This window comes from Papio anubis, chromosome 17, assembly GCF_008728515.1.
Source record: "Papio anubis isolate 15944 chromosome 17, Panubis1.0, whole genome shotgun sequence".
NCBI lineage: Eukaryota > Metazoa > Chordata > Mammalia > Primates > Cercopithecidae > Papio > Papio anubis.
In genome coordinates this window covers 55,684,244-55,707,473 of record NC_044992.1, presented here as the reverse complement: position 1 = coordinate 55,707,473, position 23,230 = coordinate 55,684,244, and the positions used below count along the sequence as shown (strand labels likewise).

General features: G+C 50.5%; 2 protein-coding genes and 1 long non-coding RNA gene across 3 annotated transcripts; all 3 read right to left on the bottom strand.

Annotated features, from left to right (window-relative positions):
* Nucleotides 1-808: 808 nt before the first annotated feature.
* Nucleotides 809-9,407, bottom strand: LOC116271070. The gene is made up of 3 exons (XR_004179479.1): nucleotides 8,649-9,407; nucleotides 2,866-3,199; nucleotides 809-1,150 (listed from the first exon to the last, which is right to left on the bottom strand). It is a non-coding gene; the product is annotated as an uncharacterized LOC116271070 (long non-coding RNA).
* Nucleotides 9,408-11,226: 1,819 nt separating this feature from the next.
* On the bottom strand, nucleotides 11,227-12,501 carry LOC110741633 (angiotensin-converting enzyme-like protein Ace3). Its single transcript, XM_021929319.2, has one exon. It carries the CDS (start codon nucleotides 12,395-12,397, stop codon nucleotides 11,798-11,800), a length of 600 nt encoding a protein of 199 aa, XP_021785011.2. The 5' UTR covers nucleotides 12,398-12,501; the 3' UTR covers nucleotides 11,227-11,797.
* A 484-nt stretch (nucleotides 12,502-12,985) lies between these two features.
* On the bottom strand, nucleotides 12,986-16,212 carry LOC103878910 (angiotensin-converting enzyme-like protein Ace3). Its single transcript, XM_031657670.1, is given in 6 exon segments — nucleotides 12,986-13,185; nucleotides 13,277-13,655; nucleotides 14,389-14,532; nucleotides 14,692-14,779; nucleotides 15,018-15,176; nucleotides 15,548-16,212. Coding segments are annotated over 5 exon segments (870 nt in total). The 5' UTR covers nucleotides 15,710-16,212; the 3' UTR covers nucleotides 12,986-13,185; nucleotides 13,277-13,338.
* Nucleotides 16,213-23,230: the final 7,018 nt, after the last annotated feature.

Here is a 23,230-nt window from a genome sequence, read left to right as displayed (position 1 = left end):
GGTCCCATGCAGAGCTCCTGTTGCCAAGCCCAGCCAGGGCCTGGTCCTGGGAGGAGGGGATAGGAGTACACATGAAGATGTGCAAGAAATATGCAATAAAGGCCAGGTGCAGTGGCTCATGCCTGTAATCCCAGCACCTTGGGAGGTAGAGATGAGAGGATTACCTGAGGTCAGGAGTTTGAGACCAGCCTGGTCAACATGGCGAAGCCTGTCTACTGAAAATACAAAAATTATCTGAATGTGGTCATGCCATCCTGTAATCCCAGCTACTCGGGAGGCTGAGGTGGGAGAATCACTTGTACCTGGGAGGTGGAGGTTGCAGTGAGCCGAGATTGCACCACTGCACTCCAGCCTGGTAGACAGAGCAAGACTCCATCTAAAAAAAAAAAAAAAAAGAAAAGAAAAGAAAGAAAGAAAGAGAGAAGGAAGTATGCAATAAGGTGCCTTCTTCAGAGGCCTGAGAGCTCTTAGCATACAGGTACATCTTGGAAGGAGAACAGATTTAAAACCACCTATTAGCAAGTGATCACTGATAAAAGTGTCTGAGTACTGATTGAAAATGAACACACTAGAAAAAGCAGATGGGGGTGGGATGAGGTTTATTGAAAGAGGCTTCCTGGAGAGGAAGGGGAGAAGGGGACCACTGTTCACTGAGCACCTGGGTGGGCTTGTAGTGCTGCAGAGGGTTTGGTGAGCAATTTTGAGCCTCATCTTGGAGGACAAGCATTCAAATGGGGCATGCACCTTAGGCAAAGGCCAAAGGTGATGTCAGTGCAGAGGGGCTGGGGTGAGGGGAACAAGGGGGCGTGGGAGAGGTGAGTTTGGAGGAAAGAGGTAATTAATAAAGACCCTCAGATGCCATTTTGAACATCTGGATTTAATTGATGAACAACCAAGTTCTTAAGCAATTAGACATGAAAGAAATATTCTGGTGACATAAACTCTACAATAGTGGGTGGGGGAGGGAGGATAGACAATGAGGCTCAGTGAGGTTTTTACTGGAGTCCGGGTGACAGGCTTGGAGTCCTGGGATGTATGTGCCTTTGTCATGCAGAGCCACAGTGCCTAGTGGTGGCCTCTTTGGCCACTGTGGCTGGCGGATGAGAAGGGGGCAGAGATGTCCTGGCTGCCCCTCTGTTGGACAGGCTGGCTGTGGAGGAAAAGAAGGGGCTATTTCTCATGAGCTCAGTGCATGGGGTGCTGAGCTCTGAGGAGGGACTTGGGCAGTGGGATATTCATTCATTCATTCATTCATTCACTTACTCATTCCATCAATTTCCAAGTCCCTTTGTTCACCATGGCCTGTGCTGACTAGAGTTGTTACACAGGGGCACACTCCTGATGTGCATTCAGCTCTTATAGAGCTGATAGTAATAGGGACAAATAAGGACATTATGGCACAGAAAAGTAAGAGCAGGGACAGAGTCATCAAATGAGGATGCTGTAGAGCCTGGGGCTGGAGCAAGTGCTTGGGCTCAGCCAGATCTCAGGAAGACCTTTTGAAACCTGGACAGAGGTAGGGTCCATGGAGATCTCAGCCTAGTATCTCTGTCCCCTGAACACCTGACTTCAGGGCTCAGATTCTTAATTCAGAGAGACCTGGTCTCCTCTTTTGGCCACCCTCCCACCAGCTCAGTTGCAGCCAGGATACCCCTTCTCTGTAGTTACTGGCTGTAATGCTGTTTCCCCTCAAGTCTTCCCTATTCTCTGACACACACTGACTTCCAGCCTCCCCAGGAGTCCATGGAACCTTCATCCAGACACTTTGAATCCCCAATATTGGATGTAGCATCCTCATGGCAGGCAGACTCAAGCTGAGGATAATGAACTAGGAAAGGCAGGGGCAGAGGCCTTCCCATTCTTTCCCCAGTCTTGTTTCTAGAACACTAATTTCCCAAATATTCTCCTACAGTTCTCTCCTTCCTGTCCTCCCCATCCCCCATTGAGCCTGAAAAGGTGCTGTTTGTCCTATGCTCACTCCCCAGGGCAACAGGCCAGGCAGCAGGTGTGTGTGTGTGTTGAACAAGGCCATCTCCAGAGCAGAGTGGCTGAGATGAGCTTTGTTTAAATATTAAAGAAGTCAATCATTAATCAAGCCTGGCTCAGTGCCCAGCAACCCACTGTCTCCATTTGGAAGGGCTTAGGCTGGGGCAGGGAGAGCCATGGGGCAGTTTGTGAGGCTACTTGCATCTCGACTGGTCAACAAAGAGCTTTTGGGGGCTGGATTATGTAGCCCAATGCAGGGCTGGCCCAAGGATTAGCAGAAAGATGTGCTGGTTGGTATAAAAGCACAGTGCTCATAACCTGGGCACTGGTGATTCGTAAAGGAATGTCCTGTTCTACTTGAGTACATTTTATGTACTGTGGACTGAAGCAGAGTCCTTTTTCTAACCAGAGCAGAAGTGGACTAAAGCAGAGTCCTTTTTCTAACCAGAGCAAAGATTCCTTGGGCACTGCAGCCCCATAACTGGGCTACTGAAGAAAACAAGGCTGTGTGCAGAACCAATTCTGGGCATGACTTGGGGTGGGGGCTGGTTTGCAGGGACACAGCCACTGAGTCAATAAAACTTTAGGTCCTGAGCCACCAGGGGAAGGAGGTTGGCCTGAAACCCAGGACACACATAGAATCACATAGAGCCAGTTTTTTGTGCACACGGCCTCACATACATGAGTTTGCAAATACACAATTACAATGTCACGTGTACCCAGATCTGCCACAGCTGAACCCAACTATAATTGGGCACTATGCATGCAGGCTGTCCCCTCCTCTTCCCCCCAACTCTCTGGCTCAGCCTCCCTCCTCCTGCCCCCCAGCCTCACCAGTCTCACTGGTGTCTAGTCCCAGCTCCACCATTCAGCTCTTACCCACGGAGGCTTCCTGCTTTACTGTGTGAAAATCCAGATGGCCAGGCTGATTGAGCACAGCATCAGGACAAGGCAGAGGCCCAGCAGCATCCACTGTCTTTTAACAGTCTGGCAGGTTCCATGGCTCTGCCCAGGAAGTAGGCATTGGGCAGTGGGCTGAATATCTCAGTGTCTTGGGTCAGTGACTGTTTTTCCAGGGAGTGCAGCCTGCAGGCCAGCCCTAGCACCACCAGAGACATGACAAAGCCCAGGGCCAGCAGCACCCAGAACCCAAATTTAGCCTGGTTGGGGTCCAGCTTCAGATTCAGGAATGTCACTTTGTCTGTGTCTTTTTCTGTGAAAGACATGGGAGTATCATAGGGCAGGTGGAACTGGAGAGGGACCCCTGGGATCTCCTGTGGCTGTCAAAGGAGATCTGATTGGACTACATGCCCCTGCATGCGAGGGACCAGAGGCAAGATGCTGACCCTTCGCTCAGATGTCAGCCTGGCGGCCTAGCTGGACAGTGTGCAAGGAAGCAACTGAGCCAGGGGCTGGGGTGTGGGCGGTGGTCTTGGCTGAAGCTGCATCAGGCCTGGTACAGACAGGGTCCCACAGCAGCAGTGCTGTGCTGGTTCAAGCCAGGTCATGAATGAGCCAGGGGTTAAGGCTGGGTAGGGGTAGGTACTAGGATAGAGCAGGGTAAGGTGGAGCCTGGGGCTAGCCCAGAGCTGGAACCAGGGTCAGATTATCAAACCTTCAAAGGAACAGCTGAAGTCTGGCCAGCCTAGGATGTCCCCTTGCTGCATGTTGTCAGTCACCAGCCAGTTCAGTAGGGGTATGAAGTAGGTCATGAGGGCCTTTATACACACCTTAGACTCCCCAGTCAGCATCTTTAGGACCTCTGGCCATGGCTTACTTGAGCCCAGCTTTAGAGCATCCCTGGGGGAGTGGATGCAGCTGTGAGGCTGTGTGGGGGCATCAGCTGGTACTGCTGAGGCCCCCAGTGCACCCAATCCTGGCCCCAGCGATTGGCCAGCCAGAACTTTCCCACAGAATTCGGCATAGTGGATACAATCACAAGTTTAAAAGAAGACTAATCTGGGTTTGAATCTCAGCTCTGCTATTTAGTAGCTGTGGGGCTTTGGGCAAGTAACCTTTCTGAGCCTGGGTTTCCATATCCATAAAATGGAGATGATAATGTTATCTACCTCGAAGGGCCATTGTGGTGATTAAATAAGCCCGGTGCTGGGGAGCGTAGCATGCAGGCAATACTTGTTAACTACTGATGATGATGATGATTACTAGTACTACTGGTAATACTGTGATGATTATTATTCTCCTGGACTCAAATAGGCATAAAGTCCTGAGACACTGTTACCCATGAGGTGCTCGATGTCAGTAGATAGTGGCAGCTCTTCACCCCTTTCTGGTTTCGGGAGGGTTTGGGAGGATTAGAAACATCATGAGCGTGGGAGGTGCTCTGCACACCACCTGTAGTGCTGCACAAATGTCAGCTGTGTTTCACGGCACACCCAGTCTTTAGGGCAGGTGGTTGAGCTTTACGCTAGGTCCCTTGGGCTCACAGTGGGAGTATGAGGTGTGCTGAAGCCAGGGCTTCAGGCTTCTCCACTCCAGAGCCCCCAGCAGAGGCAGTGGTGGGCAGATATTGATCCTTCCCAACCTGTTGTTCCTTGATCCGACCAGGAGAGAGTTGGGACCCAGAGGCCCAGCGGTCACAATTTGGGGTCTAGACTAACAGGGCCCAGGCTTAAACCTGACCTAGCAGTGCTACTTATGGACTGCATAACCTTAGGCAGACAACTTAACCTCTCTCGGGCTCAGTTTCCTCATCAGTAAAATGGGCTCCATGAATACCTGCCCTCATTGTGATGAGGACTAAGTCCCACAATCATGAAGGAGGGTTTGTAGCTTCCAAACGCTTATGCACATCAGCTAATAAACAACTGGGAAATAATGAAGGGGGGAAACCAAAGGTCAGTGGGGCCAGAAACCACTGGCGAAGAAAAACCACAACTAACTCTAGGTAAGAGGTTCTGATGCTGGCTCCTGGGTAAGAGGAAGAACCTAGTAGGTGAAAAGCTTCAACCATTGAGAATCTACCCATTTAAAAACAGTCCTTCAGGTTGGGCGGGACAAGATGTTTGACCAAAGGCCAGCCAACAGCCCTTATGGACAGGACATGAGACCAGAGAGCAGCAGAGGTGACGACTGGATGCTGCCTGGAGCTTTCAACTCCAAAGTAACAACAACACATCCCATGGACAAGGTCAGGCCCACCACGGCTGGTGGGGTGAGGCTGGGGGACTTTGAGAACTTTGACCAGGTGCAATTCAACCCTCCATTCCCAACAGAACCAGCCCAGAGCCTGATTCAGGGCCATTATGTTTAAGAGGATGAATCAAAAGTAGCAAAACCAAGTTTTAAGATCAATTAGGCAAAAGAGCAGTCAAGAATCTTTCTCTTTTACCCCGCAAGCACTCGCATCTCCTCTCCCCTCCACAAACCATATTCTGCTCTTCTGCTATTTCATCATCTGCAAAGGTCATGACATCCTCCTTACTCAGAAACCTCTCCTCTGCCCATAGCTCAGAAAATGCTATGTGAAGTCCTAAGCCTGGATTCAGGGTTTTCCCTGACCAGGGGTCTGGCCAGGGACACACAGGGACTGGTGAGCAATGACAAGAGATGACTCACTGGCCACATGCTTTGGTGCCAAGTCAGACCCTGAGAGCCCTGGGCACCTTGAGTGGGGTGAGGGTGGGAAGTGGTGAAAATGACTGAGGTCAAACGTCCCACCAATCCAGTGGGATGAAAGAGGTGAGTTGATGTAAAGAAAACAGATATCTTAGCCAGATGTGGTGACTCATGCCTGTAATCCCAGCACTTTGGGAGGCTGTTCATCCCTCAAGGTGGGATGCCTTGAGGCCAGATGTTCGAGACCAGCCTGGCCAGCATGATGGAACCCCGTCTCCACTAAAAATACAAAAAATAGCCAGGCGTGGTGGTGTGTGCCTGTAATCCCAGCTGCTCTGGAGACTGAGGCACGAGAATCACTTGATCCCAGGAGGCAGAGGTTGTAGTGAGCCAAGATCGTACCACTGCACTCCAGCCTGGGCAACAGAGACTGTCTCAAAAAAGAAAAGAAAAGAAGAAAAGAAAAGAAAAAAGAAAAGAAAAGAAAAGTAAGAAAAGAAAAAAAAGAAAAGAGATATCTGCTATTTTTTTCTCTTTCTTTTTCTTTTTTTTTTTTTAGACGAGGTCTCACTCTGTCGCTGAGGGTGAACTGCAGTGGTGTGATCTCAGCTCACTGCAGCCTTGACCTCCGAGGCTTAAGCGATCCTCCCACCTCAGCCTCCTGAGTAGTTGGGACTACAGGTACGTGCCACCATGCCTGGCTAAATTGTGTTCACTTTTTGTAGATACAGGGTCTAACCATGTTGCCTGCTCTGGTCTCAAACTCCTGGGCTTGATGGATCCTCCCATCTTGGCTTTCCAAAGTTTTGGGGTTATAGGTGTGAGCCACCATGCCTGCTTTCTGCTATTTCTTGCACACTTGCATTTGAGGACAAAACTCCCTCCTTGGTTCCCTGGCACGACCTCCTAACCCTCTTTCTATGTTCACCAAAGCCCCTTTCTATTGCCTGGTATTATGAAATTTATTTGTTTATTTATTTTTTTGAGATGGAGTTTCGCTTTTGTCGCCCAGGCTGGAGTGCAGTGGCATGATCTCAGCTCACTGCAACCTCCGCCTCCCGTGTTCAAGCAATTCTCCTGCCTCAGCCTCCCAAGTAGCTGGGATTATAGGCGACCACCACCACTCTCAGCTAATTTTTTGTATTCGTAGTACAGACGGGGTTTTGCCATGTTGGGCAGGCTGATCTCGAACTCCTAACCTCAGGTGATCCGCCAGCCTCGGCCTCCCAAAGTGCTGGAATTACAGGTGTGAGCCACCGTGCCCGGCCATGAAATTTATTTATCCTGTGGTTCATCCTCCCCTGTTGGATGCAGAGCAGCTGGTCAGTATGGAGACAAGTAAATGTTTACTGAAAGAATGAATGACAGGCAGCCAGAGATATGAATGCAAAGAGCAGAGAGGTGCCCTTATGTTCAACATGTTCAGAAAAGCTCAAGGCTGGGCAATCAGCTAGAATAAAGTCCAGAGACATGAAAGGATGGAAGACCAAATCTACTAGGGGGACAACAGTCATGCAAGGTGCAGCCCTCCCTAGAAGCAAAGCCCCGGGGATCAGTCCTGAAACTCCATCTGGCCTGGTGGTTAGAGATAAACTGCATGGTGGAATCAAAAATATGCTCATTAAATTTGCAAAGGATACTAAATTTGTGGCAGTGTTAATCCTCTAGGAGACAGGAATAAAGCTCAAGATGACCTTGACCAATTAGGGAAATGGACCTATTGAAATCTGTTGAAATTCAACAGGAAAATTATCAAGTCAATGGGTAAGCTCCACATCTCCAAGGTTGGGGTGCTGATCTTGGAACCAGTTAGACCTGGATCTAAGCTCACCAGGGACTGTATTCTTTGACTAATGGAGGCCAACAGGGTGAAAGATAATGTGTTCTGGAGTCAGTTATGGGTTCAAAGCATGACTTTGCTTCTTGCTAGATGAATGACACACAACGACACCACCTCTCTTGCCTTCAGTTTCATCATTTGTAAAAGGCAGATAATAATATCCACTTTGCAAAGTTAAGAGCTATTATTATAATATGAAACATTGTAAGAGTATTCATCAGAGAGCACCCCCTGTAGTAGTAAATGCTTCACATTTTCAGTTCAGTCCCCTACTCCTTTGGGGTTTGCTTTAGGACTAAAAACCACTGCCACGTAGGTAGGCATGGAAAGAATAAGCTAAACACCAAGTGCAGAGAAAAAGACTCAAGGGTCAAAGTGGACCACAGGCTGACCAGAAGCATGCCGAGAGACTACTGCGAAAGCATCCTGGATCAGCCTGGGAACTGGATTTGGGCACCTCCAAGAAGAGATGGGAGAAACAGACTGCACTCAAGGGTATGCCAAGTGCTGCTGAGAGGGTAGGTCAGCACCTTGTAAGGAAAGGATAAGGGAGATTCAGATGGAAGGCTGAAGCCTGAGGTAGAACCCCAATGCTGGCTTCCTGTCTGGGACAGTTTGGCTTACTGCCGTGTGTGTGTGTGTGTGTGTGTGTGTGTGCGCGTGCGTGCATGTGTGTGTGTGTTAGTGGGAGGGGCTAAACAGTGTCTTTTCTTTCTTTCTTTCCTTTTTATTTTTTTGAGATGGAGTTTCACTCTCGTTGCCCAGGCTGGAGTGCAATGGTGCAGTCTCGGCTCACTGCAACATCCACCTCCCAGGTTCAAGTGATTCTCCTGCCTTAGCCTCTCAAATAGCTGGGATTACAGGCGCCTGCCACCATGCCCAGCTAATTTTTGTATTTTTGGTAGAGACGGGGTTTCATCATGTTGGTCAGGCTGGTTTTGAACTCCTGACCTCAGGTGATCCACCTGCCTCGACTTCCCAAAGTGCCAGGATTACAGGTGTGAGCCACTGTGCCTAGCCTAAGCAGTGTCTCTGAACACAGAAGGCTACACAAGAGGAAATGGGCTCTGATTAATGTAGGAAAGACTGCAGTCTGACATGAGGAAGAACTTCCGCTAGAATATAAGCTTAATAAAGCTCTGCTCAAGGTGTCTAGTGTAGTTGGGGGTGGAGAGGGAGCCTGGAGCAGGACTTCCTTAAAGGGAGATGGGGGAGCCAAGAACAAATGAAGGAAGAGGGCACTCACCCCAGGAGCTCCCCGGCAATCTTGGAGTTGTAGATGTCACACTGGTGCAGTGGACCCATGCGGCCTGAGGCTTTGCACAGTGTTTCATGGAACTGGAACTGGAGCACCAGACTGAGGAAGTATCTGGTTGAGAAACGTGAGGGCAGGCTAGGGAGTGGAGACCAGGAGTGGGAAACTCAGAGCCACTTGGGACCAGGCAGCTCTGACATGCAGTGGCCACAAGGGCCGCATGTCAGCAGTCACTGCCTAGGCAGAGGCTCCTTGGGCAGGGCCCAGCCTTGGGCTGACCCTAGAGTACTGGGGGGCTCTCCTTCTCTAGCTTTCTGAACCAGCAGTCACCCGAACCCTTGCCCCACTCTGACCTGCCCTCCTCCAAGGGACAACAGGGATGGTCTAGAATATTCCCATCAGCTCTGCCCTCTGCACAGGACCTGATGCAAAAGCTCAAAGGATTCTAGGTCAGAGACCTCAGAAGGCTGTGCAACCCAACAGGAAGAGATGGGCAGGGGTGCAGGGTGACATTTGGACCTAGGGCCTTCCTGCAAATCCTCGCTCCAGTTCCCACGCCCCTCAACTCATAGGACTGGCACTGCCAACAGGGCCCAGCCCTTTACCATATGTAGGGCACACCAGCAGAAATGTGGAACTTGGCACCTGGATCAAAGTCTTCCTCTGAGTGAGGAACAGGGGGCCATAAGCCCTGGTATTTTAACGTGGCAGGGAAAAGCTTGGTGGTGGTGTCTGGCAGGTTCTTGGAGCCTCTCTCTTTTCCTTCCTTCCTTCCTTCCTTCCTTCCTTCCTTCCTTCCTTCCTTCCTTCCTTCCTTCCTTCCTTCCTTCCTCCCTCCTCCTCCCTCCCTCCCTTCCTTCTTCTTCTTTTCTCTTTTTCCAGAGTCTTGCCCCAGCAAGCTGAAGTGCAGGAGCGCGGATCTCGCCCACTGCAACCTCAATTCTCCTGTTCATGCCATTCTTGTCTCAGCCTCCCAAGTAGCTGGGATTATAGGCGTGAGCCACTACACCTGGCCTGCCTTTTTCTTTTCAAAGCACCTGCATGTCTATCAAAATTGGACTTGGCAGGCTGAGGATACCTAATGCATTTTGATTGATTAAATAAATGAAAACACATGGGATTGGGAATCAGAGTAAAACAATAGCAGTTAACACTGACTGAGCACTTCCTCTATGCTCAGAACCACGTCCGGCTTTCCACATAGACTCACGCATGCACTCAACACCGTCCTGGTCTCTGGAGGAGGTACCAGTGGGGGAGCCGGGGAGGCAAGGCCCCTGCTTACATCCTAACAGTGGAGGACAGATTACAGACCAATAAACAAAGTCGTTTCATCTAGTAAGAAGTCTTGAGAAGAAAACAGAGAAACATCCCTGTAGAGCAGTACTACTATTATTCCCATTTTGCAGATGAGGAAACCAAGGTTTGGCGATCAGGGAACTGGCCGCAGGACACAGAGCTAATCACAGTCGCACCCTGATGACCTGAAGGTCTGGTTTTGCCCCTCTGAGCTGTGCGACTGTGGGAAAGTTGCTGATTGTCTCCGAGTCTTGTTGTAAAATGTCTATAAAATGGAAGGAAGTAGGCTGCGTGTGGTGGCTCACACCTGTAATCCCAGCACTTTGGGAGGCTGATGTTGGAGGATTGTTTGAGCCCAGGAGTTTGAGACCAGCCTGAGCAACAAAGTGAGACCCTGTCCCTAAAAAAATACAAAAATGAGCCAGATGTGCTGGTGTGCATCTGCAGTCCCAGCTACTTGGGTGCTAAGGCAGGAGGATTGCTTGAGCCCAGGAGGTCAGGGCTGCAGTGAGCCATGATTGCTCCACTGCCCTCCAGCCTCGGCAACAAAGTGAGACCCTGTCTCAAACACAACCTTCATCATTGGCTCACTGGAGCCTCTGAACCATCTCCAAGGTCAACAGAGTGTCAGGAGCTTCCCTCCCAGTTGACAGGGCCTTATTCAAGGCCCAGGGAGTTGCCACCCCTCCTGCTTAACCCCTGGGTTCCATCAGCTAGGGTGGTGGGCAGGGCTGACAGAAGCCTCCTGTGGGTGCCTCAGATGGCCTATTAGGGTGACCTTAGAGAGGCACAAGGTCAAGACTCTGCCAAGCCCACAGGGGGGACCTGCTCCTGAAGTCAAGGGTGGGAGTAAGAGGACAAGGGGAGAGAGGAGCTCCCAGCTCTGCCACCCGTTGGTTTGCTGTGTGACCTTGGGCTGGTTTGTGACCTCCCGTGAGCTTCAGCTGCTGCTTCTGTGAGCTGAGCATTTTGAAATGATCACAATGCAAGGTGGTTGTAAATGTTCAAATTCAACATAAAAGGCCGGGCACAGTGGCTCATGCCTGTAATCCCAGCACTTTGGGAGGCCTAGGCAGGCAGATCACTTGAGCCCAGGAGTTTAAACCTGGGCACCATGGCAAACCCCATCTCTAAAAAAAAAATTACACAAAACTAGCCAGTGTGGTGGTGCACGCCTGTAGTCCCAGCTACTCAGGAGGCTGAGGAAGGAGGATTGATTGAGGCTGGGAGGTCAGGTCTGAAGTGAGCCGTGGTCATGCCACTGTACTCCAGCTTGAGTGACAGAGCGAGGCCCTGTCTCAAAAAACAAACAAAAAAAGTAAGAGCCTGTTTCAGAGCCAGGAGCGCCCCCTGGCAACCCCAAATCACACTGTGACCAGCAGACTGAAGCTGGTCAGTCCAAGGCCTGGCAGATATGGAGAAGCCCTGGTCACAGGCATTTATTATCCCATCAAATGGCCAGGGGTCAGTGATGAGGTGTAACCTGGGGGTCCCTCACTCGAGAGTGATGCCTCCCAACTGCTGGTGGGTTCCCATGGCAGCTTGGGGAGTGTTAAGCCCAAGGCAGGCATGTGTGCATTTTAGGGGCCTGCCTATCTCCCATGGGGAGTCTTTCCCCAGAAAGGAAAGTGCTCAGGCCCCTGCACACCCCATTGCCTGGCACCAGGAAGGGAGAGAGGTGTGGGAGGGCCTGCCTGGTGGTTAATGTTCTGTGATTGGAGAAGCCCAGTTGGAATCATTTTGTAAGCTTCCCAGCCACCCAGAGAGCAAGTGGGGTCAAACACCAGGGTCCATTTTTCCCAGATAAGGAGACTGAAGCCTAGAAAGGCTAAGAGACCTGCTCAGTGCCTGCGTGGAAGATTATAGAGAGGTTCTTGTGCTGCAGAAAGTCCTGGAAATGGCCCATCTGGTGGAAAATAGTAACAAACCCACCTGAGGTTCCACCACTCCTGATTGTAGATGTCTTTCCGAATGCTGCCGTCAAAGACCTTCCAGTGAAACAGGTCCATCAGGTAGCCGAAGGGGATGAAGGCAATCTTCTCCAGGGCAATTCGCATCAGGAAATTGACTTCATCCTCTGGGAAGAGGGTGAGGGCAGTCAAGAGGCGACCCCTGGGATCTTCCTGTAGCTTTGCCCGAGAGCCCTGACCCCATCGAGCCCTAGCGGCGGCCCCAGGCTTGGGCCCTTGGTCCTCGTCACCTGAGTCCTGGTGCTTGAGGCTGAGCAGGCCTATGTTGAGCAGGTGCTTGTGGGAGGAGGCCGAGAGGGTGATCACAGACCCCACAGCCTCTTCAAAGGCTGAGTTGGCACCTTCACAGAAGATGATGGAAAGGTTCTTGTACTGCAGAAAGTACTGGATACGGCCCATCTTGTGGAAGATGGAGAGCAGGTCTTCTATGGTCACTTCCGTGCACTTCTTTATTATACAAGCAAAGGGCATGGGTTAAGGAGCATGGAGAAAGGGAGTTTTCCCATTCAGACTCCTCGAGGGATTGTGTGGTCAGGTTGGAGCCCAGACAGGGCTCTGCAGTTGTTCTTTTTGTTTGTTTGTTTGTTTGTTTGTTTGTTTGTTTTTGAGATAGAGTTTTACTCTGTCCCCTAGGTTGGAGTGCAATGGTGCCATCTCAGCTCACTGCAGCCTCTGGCTCCCAGGTTCCAGTGATTCTCCTGCCTCAGCCTCCTGGGTAGCTGGGATTACAGGCACACGCCACCACACCTGGCTAATTTTTGTATTTTTAGTAGAGACAGGGTTTCACCATTTTGGCCAGGCTGGTCTCGAACTCCTGACTTCACGTGATCCACTGCCTTGGCCTCCCAAAGTGCTAGGATTATAGGCGTGAGCCACCACGTCTGGCTGGCAATTGTTCTTTCTCAGTCTAGGCCCCATATCCAACTAGCAACCAAGCCCTTTCCAAGCCCTTTGCTCTCACGCCACCTTTCCTTCTGTGTTTCTCGCTTGCCTTTCCCCCTCCCCTGCCCCGGCTCTCCCCCGCCCACACCTAAGACAAGCAGAGAGGGGAGAGGAGAGGGCCAGGTGTGTGGTACCTCCGTGAGCACCCGAAGTCATCGTCAAGGTAGAAGTTCCAGGCAGAGGTGACACTCCACCTCTTGCCCATCAGTTGGCCTCATCAGCATCAACTTTTTCCAGAAACTGGGTGGGGCAGGCAGCAGCCCCAGGGAGGTGAAGAATTTCTCAGAGTCTTCAAACATTTTCTCTGATTTCCAGTGCTGGGGGAGAAGAGGGGATGTGTAGGGCGCTGCCTTGTTTGCCCAAGGATGATGATGGGGAGGGGCAGGGACAGACAGGCCAAGCACTAACCTGGCCTTTCATGATCTTTGTGACATCTTCAGGGATCTTCTTCGGGAAGGGCAGGACCAGGTCTAAGATGTTGACCGAGGACTGTGCCCACATGTTCCCTGGAAGAAGAGGAGAGGGGCTAAGGGGAGGCTGGAGACAGTCTCTGCCTTTATCTGGCACTCACCTCGGCCACCAGCAAGGCCTTTACCCCGGAGGTGGGCAGGGATGGGCCCCCTCAGGTCGATGAGCTCGGGCCCATAGTGGCGGTGGAGGGTCCGGTGCATGTAGGCGTGTAGGTTCAGCTAGAGTGGCCGCAGCTCCTAGAAGAACCGCTCCAGGTCTTGCTTCAGGGTGTCCGACTCATACTTGGAGCGCCACAAGGCTCCCATGTCTTTGTAACCTAGGACAGGAGAGAGGACTCACTAGGAGCTCACCATCTCACCCTTTACCCCTGGCCTAGCTGACAAGACACCCAGACACCTTCTAGGGAAGCCACTCAACCTCGCTGACCCTCTGGGTCTTCTTTGGCAAAAAGGGGAGAATACCTGCCCATTTTGGAAAGGCACTGAGCAAAGTTCACGATCCGAGCTCCCCACCATGCCTGCAAGGCCCTGAGTCCCCTCTCATCCCACCTCATCCTTAGCCCTGCGGCCACCTGGGCTTCTTTCAGGTCTTCCAGAGCACCAGCTCCTCCTGCTGCGGAGCCTCTGCCTAGGATGCTCTTCTTTCACATCTTGCTCCCCCTCTTTTGCCCATCTTTCAGGTCTTGGATAAATGTCAGAGTCCTTCCCTGACCACTTATCTGCAGCAGCCTCTTCTCATTCTCTTTCTTAGCAGCCCCTTCCTATTCTGCAACACCCCAGGTGGTAGTGAGAGACCGGTATTTACTGAATATGGTCTGCCTCCCCGCAGGACCGTAGGTGCATGAGAACAGGCACCTGCCTTTTCACCTGTGTGTCCTCAGAACCTCCCCAGCACCTAGCACATAGGTGCTCTATGAATATTTGGAGAGCCCAGCTGCAGGGCTCATAGGTCCTGCCTCCAGGGCCCTATGGCCGCCTTCATCCTGGGAAAGCTCAGCTTTGCCCCTTCCTTGCCATCGCTCTGAGTCCCGTGGCGTCCTGTCTGCTCACCATTGAGCTGTGCAACCTTGTTGCTGAGCTCCACGTAGTGCTCGAAGGTGGTGCGGATCTGGCGGCCCATGGCATCCCGCCAGCCCTGCCAGGCCCACAGCAGCTCCTCTTTGTTCCTGGAGGTGGCCATGACTTCTTCGAGTTCTATGCCCAGAAAAGGAGCCATGGGGGACCCACTCCCACCTGCCTCTGCCCTCACCCTCCTGGCAATAAAGGAGGGTGGTTGAGGACTGGGAGGGGCCCCCGGAAGGGACTGAGTGCTGGAGATTCTGTGGTTGGGTGGGACAGGGCTTGGGTGTTCACCAGGCTCCAGGGACAGGCAGGGCCTCTCATTCAGGCACACCTGGGCCATACTGTATGTCATCTCCATGTTGGCCAGAAGCTCGTTATACTGGGGGAACAGGTGTTACCCAGGGTAGGCCAGTGCCCCTGGGCCTGCCCTCAGTGCTCGCCCTCAGCCAGGAGAGATCGGCACCCCCACCTCTACTCCTCTCCTTCTCCAGAAGAAGTTCTGATCTTGCCTCTCCTCCACCCCCTGCCTCCCTCCTGCCCCAGACACTCTGGCTGCCCCACCAGACCCCTGGGGCCAGGGAGCATGTGCCCAAAGGCCTGGGGGCTCCATCCATTACCTCCTGCAGCTCGTCCTTGGGCAGGGCCGCCTTGTCTATGTTCTGCAGCTTTCTCAGCATGCGATTCAAATCCTGGTTCTGGAACTGGGCGACCTTAAACAGGCAGGCCCGGGTGCCAAAGTAAATCATGAACTGGGACCTCTCCATGTCCTTGTGCAGCTGCAAAGAGGGCCAGCAAGGTTGGGGGACAGGGGAAGGGTCCCACTTGACCTCCAGAGCCATGGCACCCTAACTGACTCCCTAATCCCATTGGCTTAGGGAACAAGATTTGCTAAGAGGGAGAGGGCAGAAACCTGGGTCCCTAAAAGCAAGGAGGTGAGATTTACAAAGGACAAGAAGCAAGAGATTCTTGACTGGAGAAAGTTTAGGGCTTCCAGGAGGCCCAGAACTTGCAGCCTGCTTTGATATGTACACTGGGGCTTCCCTAGTTCCTCTTGCTTGGGATGGGGGCAGGAAGTGTGGTGCCCCATGGTCCCAAATCCCTGAAAAGAGCAAAGAAAGGAGAGGCTGGGATGGAGATGACACCATACCATCTCCTCCTGATTTTTCCTGGTGATGTTGGTGACATAGTGCCAAGTGGCCTCCATTAACTGGTTCAACACAACTTTAGCTGTTTGGTCATAAAACTGCAGGAAGATCTTGGTCTTAGTCTCATTGTAGAAGTCATCTGCAGGGAAGGATATGGGCACCATGTGCTGGGAAGGTCCTGTCCCCACCCAGTCCCCTTCTCTGGTCCCATGCTTCTTGGGGTCTCAGCCACACCTAAACTATGTTCATCCTTGATCCAGAGGCAAGGCAACAGCTGCCCGTAACAGAGGAGCACAAGTAGGGAAGGTCCAGGGCGAATCTGTCTGCACCCATGACCAAGAAAACAGCAGAGCTGGATGAGGCTATGGGCCAATCACAAGCCAGCTCCATATTGTGACATCAAGGGCCAGAGGCTCAGCCACAGAATGTTAGAACTGGAAAGGCCTATCCACCTCCTGGTCCAACTGTCCCCATTTTACAGGTGGGGATACTGAGGTCCAGAAAGTCAAGCCAAGTGATCTGGCTCATGTGGTTAGCTAATGGCAGAGCCAGAAGGAGGAACCGGGGTCTTGACTTTTAGGCCAGAACTTGTTCGGCTCTCCTTGGTCACTTTTCCCTGGGGCTGGAGCCACCCTTGGGTTATGGCCAGGGATTGACGAGGCCCTCCCTCCATAGGCTGGGACCACTTCTGAGCAGGTGGATGGGATGATGGACGGACGGACGGGTGGGTGGGTGGGTGGATGGATGGATGGATGGGTGGGTGGGTGGGTGGATGGATGGATGGGTGGGTGGGTGGATGGATGGATGGATGGATGGATGGGTGGATGGACGGATGGATGGATAGGTGGATGGACGGATGGATGGATGGATGGATGGACGGATGGGTGGATGGGTGGATGGACGGATGGGTGGATGGGTGGATGGACGGACGGATGGGTGGATGGGTGGATGGATGGATTTATTTATGCAAGTGAGGATGGATGACGGGCAAGCGGGCGTAAAATGGGATTTGGGACCTTTATCGACCGACGGACCTGACGACGTGCGTGATGGATGAATAACAGATCTGCGACGGATGGACAAGTGATTTGACGGACGGACGGATGGCAAGGCAAGTGATTTGGACGGACCTGACAGGCGGATGACGGAACGGACCGACCTGACCGACGACCGACCGGACTAAGTAAGTGTGAAGACGGATGGATGGACGGATGGATGATTTATTTATTTGATTTATGCGGGCAAGGATTTGGACGACCCGATCTGACGGATGGATGGCGGATGGACGGGGTGACGGACGGATGACGGGTGACGACGGCAAGGGCGGACGGATGGACGGACGGACGGGTAAGTGTGGGTGGCGGCAAGTGGACGGATGGATGGACGGGCGGGCAAGTGATTTGATTTATTTGACGGACGGACGGATTTGACGAGATGGATGGCGGGGTGACGGATGGATCTGACCTGATGACGGACGGGCGGGGATGGATGGACGGATGGATTACGAGTGTAAAAGGACGGATGGCGGTAAGTGGGGCAAGTGACGGATGACGGACGGGGTAAGGGGCGAGGATGGATGACGGACAAGTGCGTGACGGACGGGATGACGGATGGGCGGGTAAGACGGATGGACGACGGATGCAAGTAAGTAAGTGATTTATCAAAAGTATTTGGACAAGTGCGCGGACGACGACAGACGGAGTTACCATCCGGGTCCCCGGAAGCCAGGCTGTCTTCCAAGGTTCCCTTCCCCAACTCGACCTTTGGCGTCTCAATACGTTCAGGCCTTTTCCTCTTCCTTTGCGGTACAGCAACTCATCATCAGGGCTGTGCAGGGCCCTCCCCATCACACCTGTTTCTCCAGGGAGACCCTAATATTATGAGTTTGCAATCAGGAGAGGGCACACGAGGCAGGGACTGGGTGGGGTGTGGAGAGGCGAGGCTGGCACCTTCCATCCAGGGTGCATGCCCATGAGTACCTGAGCCTGATCTGAAAACCAGCTGGCAAGACACCAGCTCTCTATAAGCCTGTGGTTACCCCCAGTACTCTTGCACTGAGGTCTGTGGAGGCCAGCTCCATCTTTCTCACCTTGGGTTTCTCCTCAGACTCACTTCCCTCCACACTCAGAATCCCTGTACCCTGTGTTGCCTTCCATCACTCTCAGCCCACAAAGACTCACATGTTCAAAAAGGCCCCACCTCTACACATGGGCTGATACCACGACTACAGAAACTGACCAAATAACCCCCAAAATATGATCCATTATGGGTAAAATATATTTATAACATGAGGAAAGGAAGAAAAGGATAGTGACACTTCTGGTTAAGCTAATCGACTGAGCTCACAGAGAAGTCTCCCTTCCTGCTTCAAGCATATAGACATGTATTAGTCCATTCTCACATTGCTATAGAGAACTACCTGAGACTGGGTAATTTATAAAGAAAAGAGGTTTAATTGACTCTACAGTTCCACAGGCTGTACAGGAAGCATGGCTGGGGAAGCCTCAGGAAACTTACAATCATGGTGGGAGACGAAAGGGAAGCAGGCACATCTTCACATGGTGGCAGGAGAGAGAGAGAAGGGGGAGGTGCTACACACTTTTAAACAACCAGATCTTGAGAACTCAGTCACTATCATGAGAACGACAAAGGCGAAGTCTGCCTCCATGATTCAACACGCCCACCTCTCCTCCAACACAGGGGAGGTCAGGGTGCATCCATCCAGAGAGCTGCAGCATTGGTGTGGGGGGATAGCTGATCCCAATGGAAATGACGTCTTTGCCCCTGCAAGCGTCAGGTGCATGCATGGGATTGTGCAGAAGGCTGTTTCAACTGAAGATGGCTGATAGGTCCAGTTTACCAGGTATAAGAGAAAATCCAGTTTCAGGAGGGATAATAATAATTACCAACCCTCACTGAGCACTTTCTAGGTGCTAGGGACCATTTGGGGGCTTTCAACATATGAATCCTCACAACAAACCCATGAGGTAAGTACTGTGATCAACACTCCCATTTTATAGATGAGGAAACAGAGGCACAGAAAGGTTGAGGAATTTGCTCTTAGTCACACAGCCAGCAAATGGTGGAAATGGGACTCAAATTCCTATGGTTGGTTCCAGAGCTTGTGCTAAACTGCAGACACAATGAATGAAGCAGACTGCAACGGAGGAAGGACAAGTCTCAGAGCAATCCAAAAGGGACTTAAAATGCACATCATTATGCCATATATAAAAATTAACTCAAAAATGGGTCACAGCTTATTTTCTTTTTTCAGTTTAAAAGAGTACATTTAAGGCTGGGTGCGGTGGCTCATGCCTGTAATCCCAGCACTTTGGGAGGTTGAGGCGGGTGGATCACCTGAGGTCAGGAGTTCAAGACCAGCCTGACCAACATGGTGAAACCCTGTCTCTACTAAAAATACAAAAATTAGCCAGGCATGGTGGCACATGCCTGTAATCCCAGCTACTCGGGGGGCTGAGGCTGGAGAACCACTTCAACCCGGGAGGCAGAGGTTGCGGTGAGCCAAGATCACACCACTACACTCCAACCTGGGTGACAGAATGAGACTCTGTCTCAAAAAATAAATAAATAAAATAAAAATAATAAAACAGTACATTTAACACCTTATCTTGGACAACGTGACAGTCATGAGATCTTTGTGTAGGAGAAGAAAGAGGGAACAAAAAAACGAAGTCTACAAAATTCTTAGAACATAGGGGAAAGTTTCATGACATTGGATTTGGCAATGATTGCTTGGATATGACACCAAAAGCAATGGCAACAAAAGAAAAAATAAGCAAATTGAACCTCATCAAAATTTTAAACTTTTGCATCTCAAAAGATGCTATAACAGAGCAAAAAGGCAACCCATGGAATGGGAGAAAATATCTGTTACTCACAGATCTGCTAAGGAATTAATATCCAGAACATATAAAGAACTCCTCAAACTCAACATTCAAAGATGGGCAAAGGGCTAGGCATGGTGGCTCACATCTGTAATCCCAGCACTTTGGAAGGCCGAGGTGGGTGGATCACCTGAGGTGAGGAGTTCGAGACCAGCCTGACCAATATGGTGAAACCCTGTCTCTACTAAAAAAATACAAAAATTAGACAGGCATGGTGGTGGGCGCCTATAGTCCCAGCTACTCAGGAGGCTGAGACAGGAGAATTGCTTGAACCCAGGAGGTGGAGGTTGCAGTGAGCCAAGATCGCACTACTGCATTCCAGCCTGTGTGACAAAGTGAGACTCCATCTAAAAACAAACAAACAAACAACAACAGCAGCAAAACAAAGATGGGCAAAGGACTTGGGTAGACATCTCTCTAAAGAAAATACATGAGTTGCTCATTAGCACAGGAAAAGATGCTCAATATCACTAATTATTAGGGAAAGGCAAATCAAAGCCACCCATTAGGGTGGCTGTTATCAAAAAAACAGAAAACAAGAGTCGGTCAACATGTGGAGAAATTGGAAACCTTGCGCATTGTTGGGGGTAATGGGAAATGGCAGAGCCGCTGTGGAAAACAGTCTGGTGGTTCCTTAAAAAAAAATAAACATTGAATTACCATATGATCTAGCAATTCTCCTGGGTATATACACAATAGAACTGAAAGCCGGGACTCAAACAAATATTTGTACACAGTGTTCTGTCAACCTGAAATAATAAAACAAGATCAGAATCCAGTTTAACAGGTTTATTCGAACGTGAAGCTGAGGATGGCCCTTCTCACTGGCTCCAAAGAAATGGCGTCCGTGCTCTGAAGTTGAGAAGTTTAAGGTCTTACTTTATAGTCAGAAAACTAAGAAATTAGGTAGAATCACAACATTTCCCATATAAGTTTGGTTTATGAGTTACAGCAATTTGATTAATAATAGCTTATTTTCTTTTTTTCAATTTAAAAGAGTACACTTAACACATCTTGGACAGTGTGACAGTCCTGAGGTCTTTGAGTAGGAGAAGGAAGAGGAAAGTTAATCTATAATGAAGTTCAACAGAAAAGAGGAAAGGAAACTTCTGTGGCACCCTTCAGTCTTTTATAACATTTTACAAAACAATGCAGCTAAGAGGAAAAGGAGTAATTCATAATTAGGGAAACAAAGTTCACAGCTGCCTGTAAGTGACTCAGGTCCCACAATTACCTTCCTTCAAGGCTCAGAATAATTTAAAGTTTTAACAGCTTTGATTTTGAATTACCTTTTTTACAGTTCATAGTAACATTATTCACCATAGCCAAAAGGTGGAAACCCATTCGTTCATGGATGAATGAACGGATAAACAAAATGTAGTATATACATGTAATGGAATATTACTCAGCCTTAAGAGGGAAGGAAATTCTAACACATCCTATAGCATGGATAAATACTGAAAACATTATGCTGAGACAAGCCAGAGACAAAACAAATACTGTATGATTTTATGTTTCATGGGTACAGAGGCTGGGTACTGTGGCTCATACCTGTAATCCCAGCACGTTGGGAGGCCAAGGCAGGTGGATCACTTTAGCCCAGGAGCTCAAGACAAGCCTGGACAACATAAGGAGACCCCATCCCTACTAAAAAAAAGAATTTTTTTTTTCTTTTTTGAGACAGAGCCTTGCTCTGTCGCCCAGTCTGGAGTATAATGGGATGATCCCGGCTCACTGCAACCTCTGCCTCCCTGGTGCAAGTGATTCTCCTGCCTCAGTCTCCCAAGTGGCTGGGATTACAGGTGACCCCCACCATGCCCAGCTAATTCTTGTATTTTTAGCAGAGATGAGGTTTTGCCATTGTTGGCCAGGCTGGTCTTGAACTCCTGACCTCAAGTGATCCTATCACCTTGGTCTCCCAAGTGCTAGGATTACAGGCATGAGCCACCGTGCTTGTCCTCTACTAAAAACTTCAAAAAAAAGTATCTGAATGTGGTGGTGCATGCCTGTGCTCCCAGCTACTGAGGAGGTTAAGGTGGGAGGATTGCTTGAACCCAGGAGGTCGAGGCTGCAGTGAGTCTGGACAACAGAGTAAGCACCTTTTTTGGGGGCACCTTGTCACACACACACAAATGAAACTGTTCTGGAGATGGATGGTGGTGATGGCTGCAATCAACAATGTGAATGTACTTAGTGCCACCGAATTGTACACTTAAAAATGGTTAAGATGGTAAGTTTACATTATGTATATTTTGACACAATTTTAAAAAAACAGGTTTTTAAAGTGATTCAGAGAACAGAATCTGTGAGGCAAAAATAGGCTTTTATGAAAACACAGGAGGTTTGAAAGAAGCAGGGATGCTAAAATGAAAAATATAGGGACTAAATTGGAACAACAAAACTCGACAGCCAGATTAAACAGTAGGCTAAACATCAGAAGCACTGGGCCTTGAGGACACAGGTGGGGAATTGTCAGGCACACAGGACAGGAAATGGGGTGAGCGCTATGAGCAAGAGTTACGAGACAGAGGGCAAGACAGAAAGCCCCAGGCAGGGTTTCATGGGGGTCCTCAAAGGAGAGGGGAGAGGATGAGGGAGAGGCGACATGGGGAGAGAGGATGAGGGAGAGCTGACATGGGGAGGGAGGATGAGGGAGAGGATGAGGAGAGGTGACACAGGGAGACGGCTGAGTACTCCCGGAAACTGAGGCAAGCTGTGGGCCCCAGTGGACGAGCTCCGTGTGCTCCCAGTAAGAAGACAGTTGACTGACCGTGCAAGGATGTGTAGTGGGGAAGTTCCTGGAAGGCAGCTGGGAGATGGGAGTTTTCAGTCCAGCTCTATCACCCGATTGCCCCGGTTCCTCTTCCTGTCTCAAATAAGGGGGCTGATCTGGACTTGGCTGATCTGGGGATGTTATGAAGCTAGCTTTTTCAGGAGATGATGCATTCATTATAAAGAGAGGACACTCTGTACTAGGACTTTGTACATCATCTCATTTCATCTTCATGGCAACCCTGAGAGGGTGGATAAGAGCCATAAGAAAGAAAATGCAGACTGCAAAAACGAACTGCCCAAGGTCACACAGGTGGTAAGTGCAGAGGTGGGGTTAGCCACTTTTTCACTTATGTTTAAAGACAGGGTGGGTGGGAAGGGGGTTGGGCAGATGGAGGAATGTGGAGGGTCGGGAGGGGTGTGGAGATGAGAGAAACTGGCAGCCACCACCTGTGGCCAGTGTAGGTAAGAGCTGGTCACCCAAGGGCGGCATTGGCAGCCACAGCACGGAGATGAGCTCAGCCTTCAGGGCCACTGGTAGAAAACACTGGGTTGTCCCCTCTTCCTGCTGTTACTGCCTTGTCTTCCTCTGCTACCTTCCAGGTATCCCCTGCCTGTCCCCACTCACCCAAGGAGGCAAAGGCAGGCATCTAAAGAATGATACTATCAGGGCCCGGCGCGGTGGCTCACGCCTGTAATCCTAGCACTTTGGGAGGCCGAGGCAGGTGGACTGCCTGAGCTCAGGAGTTCAAGACCAGCCTGGGCAACATGGTGAAACCCCACCTCTACTAAAATACAAAAGACATTAGCCAGGCATGGCGGCGTGCTCCCGTAGTAGTAGCCCAGCTACTTGGGAGGCTGAGGCAGGAGAATTGCTTGAACTCAGGAGGTGGAGGTTGCAGTGAGCCGAGATCGTGCCACTGCACTCCAACACTCCAGCCTAGGTGACAGAGCGAGATTCTGTCTCAAAAAAAAAAAAAAAAAAAGGTACTATCTCAAAAAGCCCAG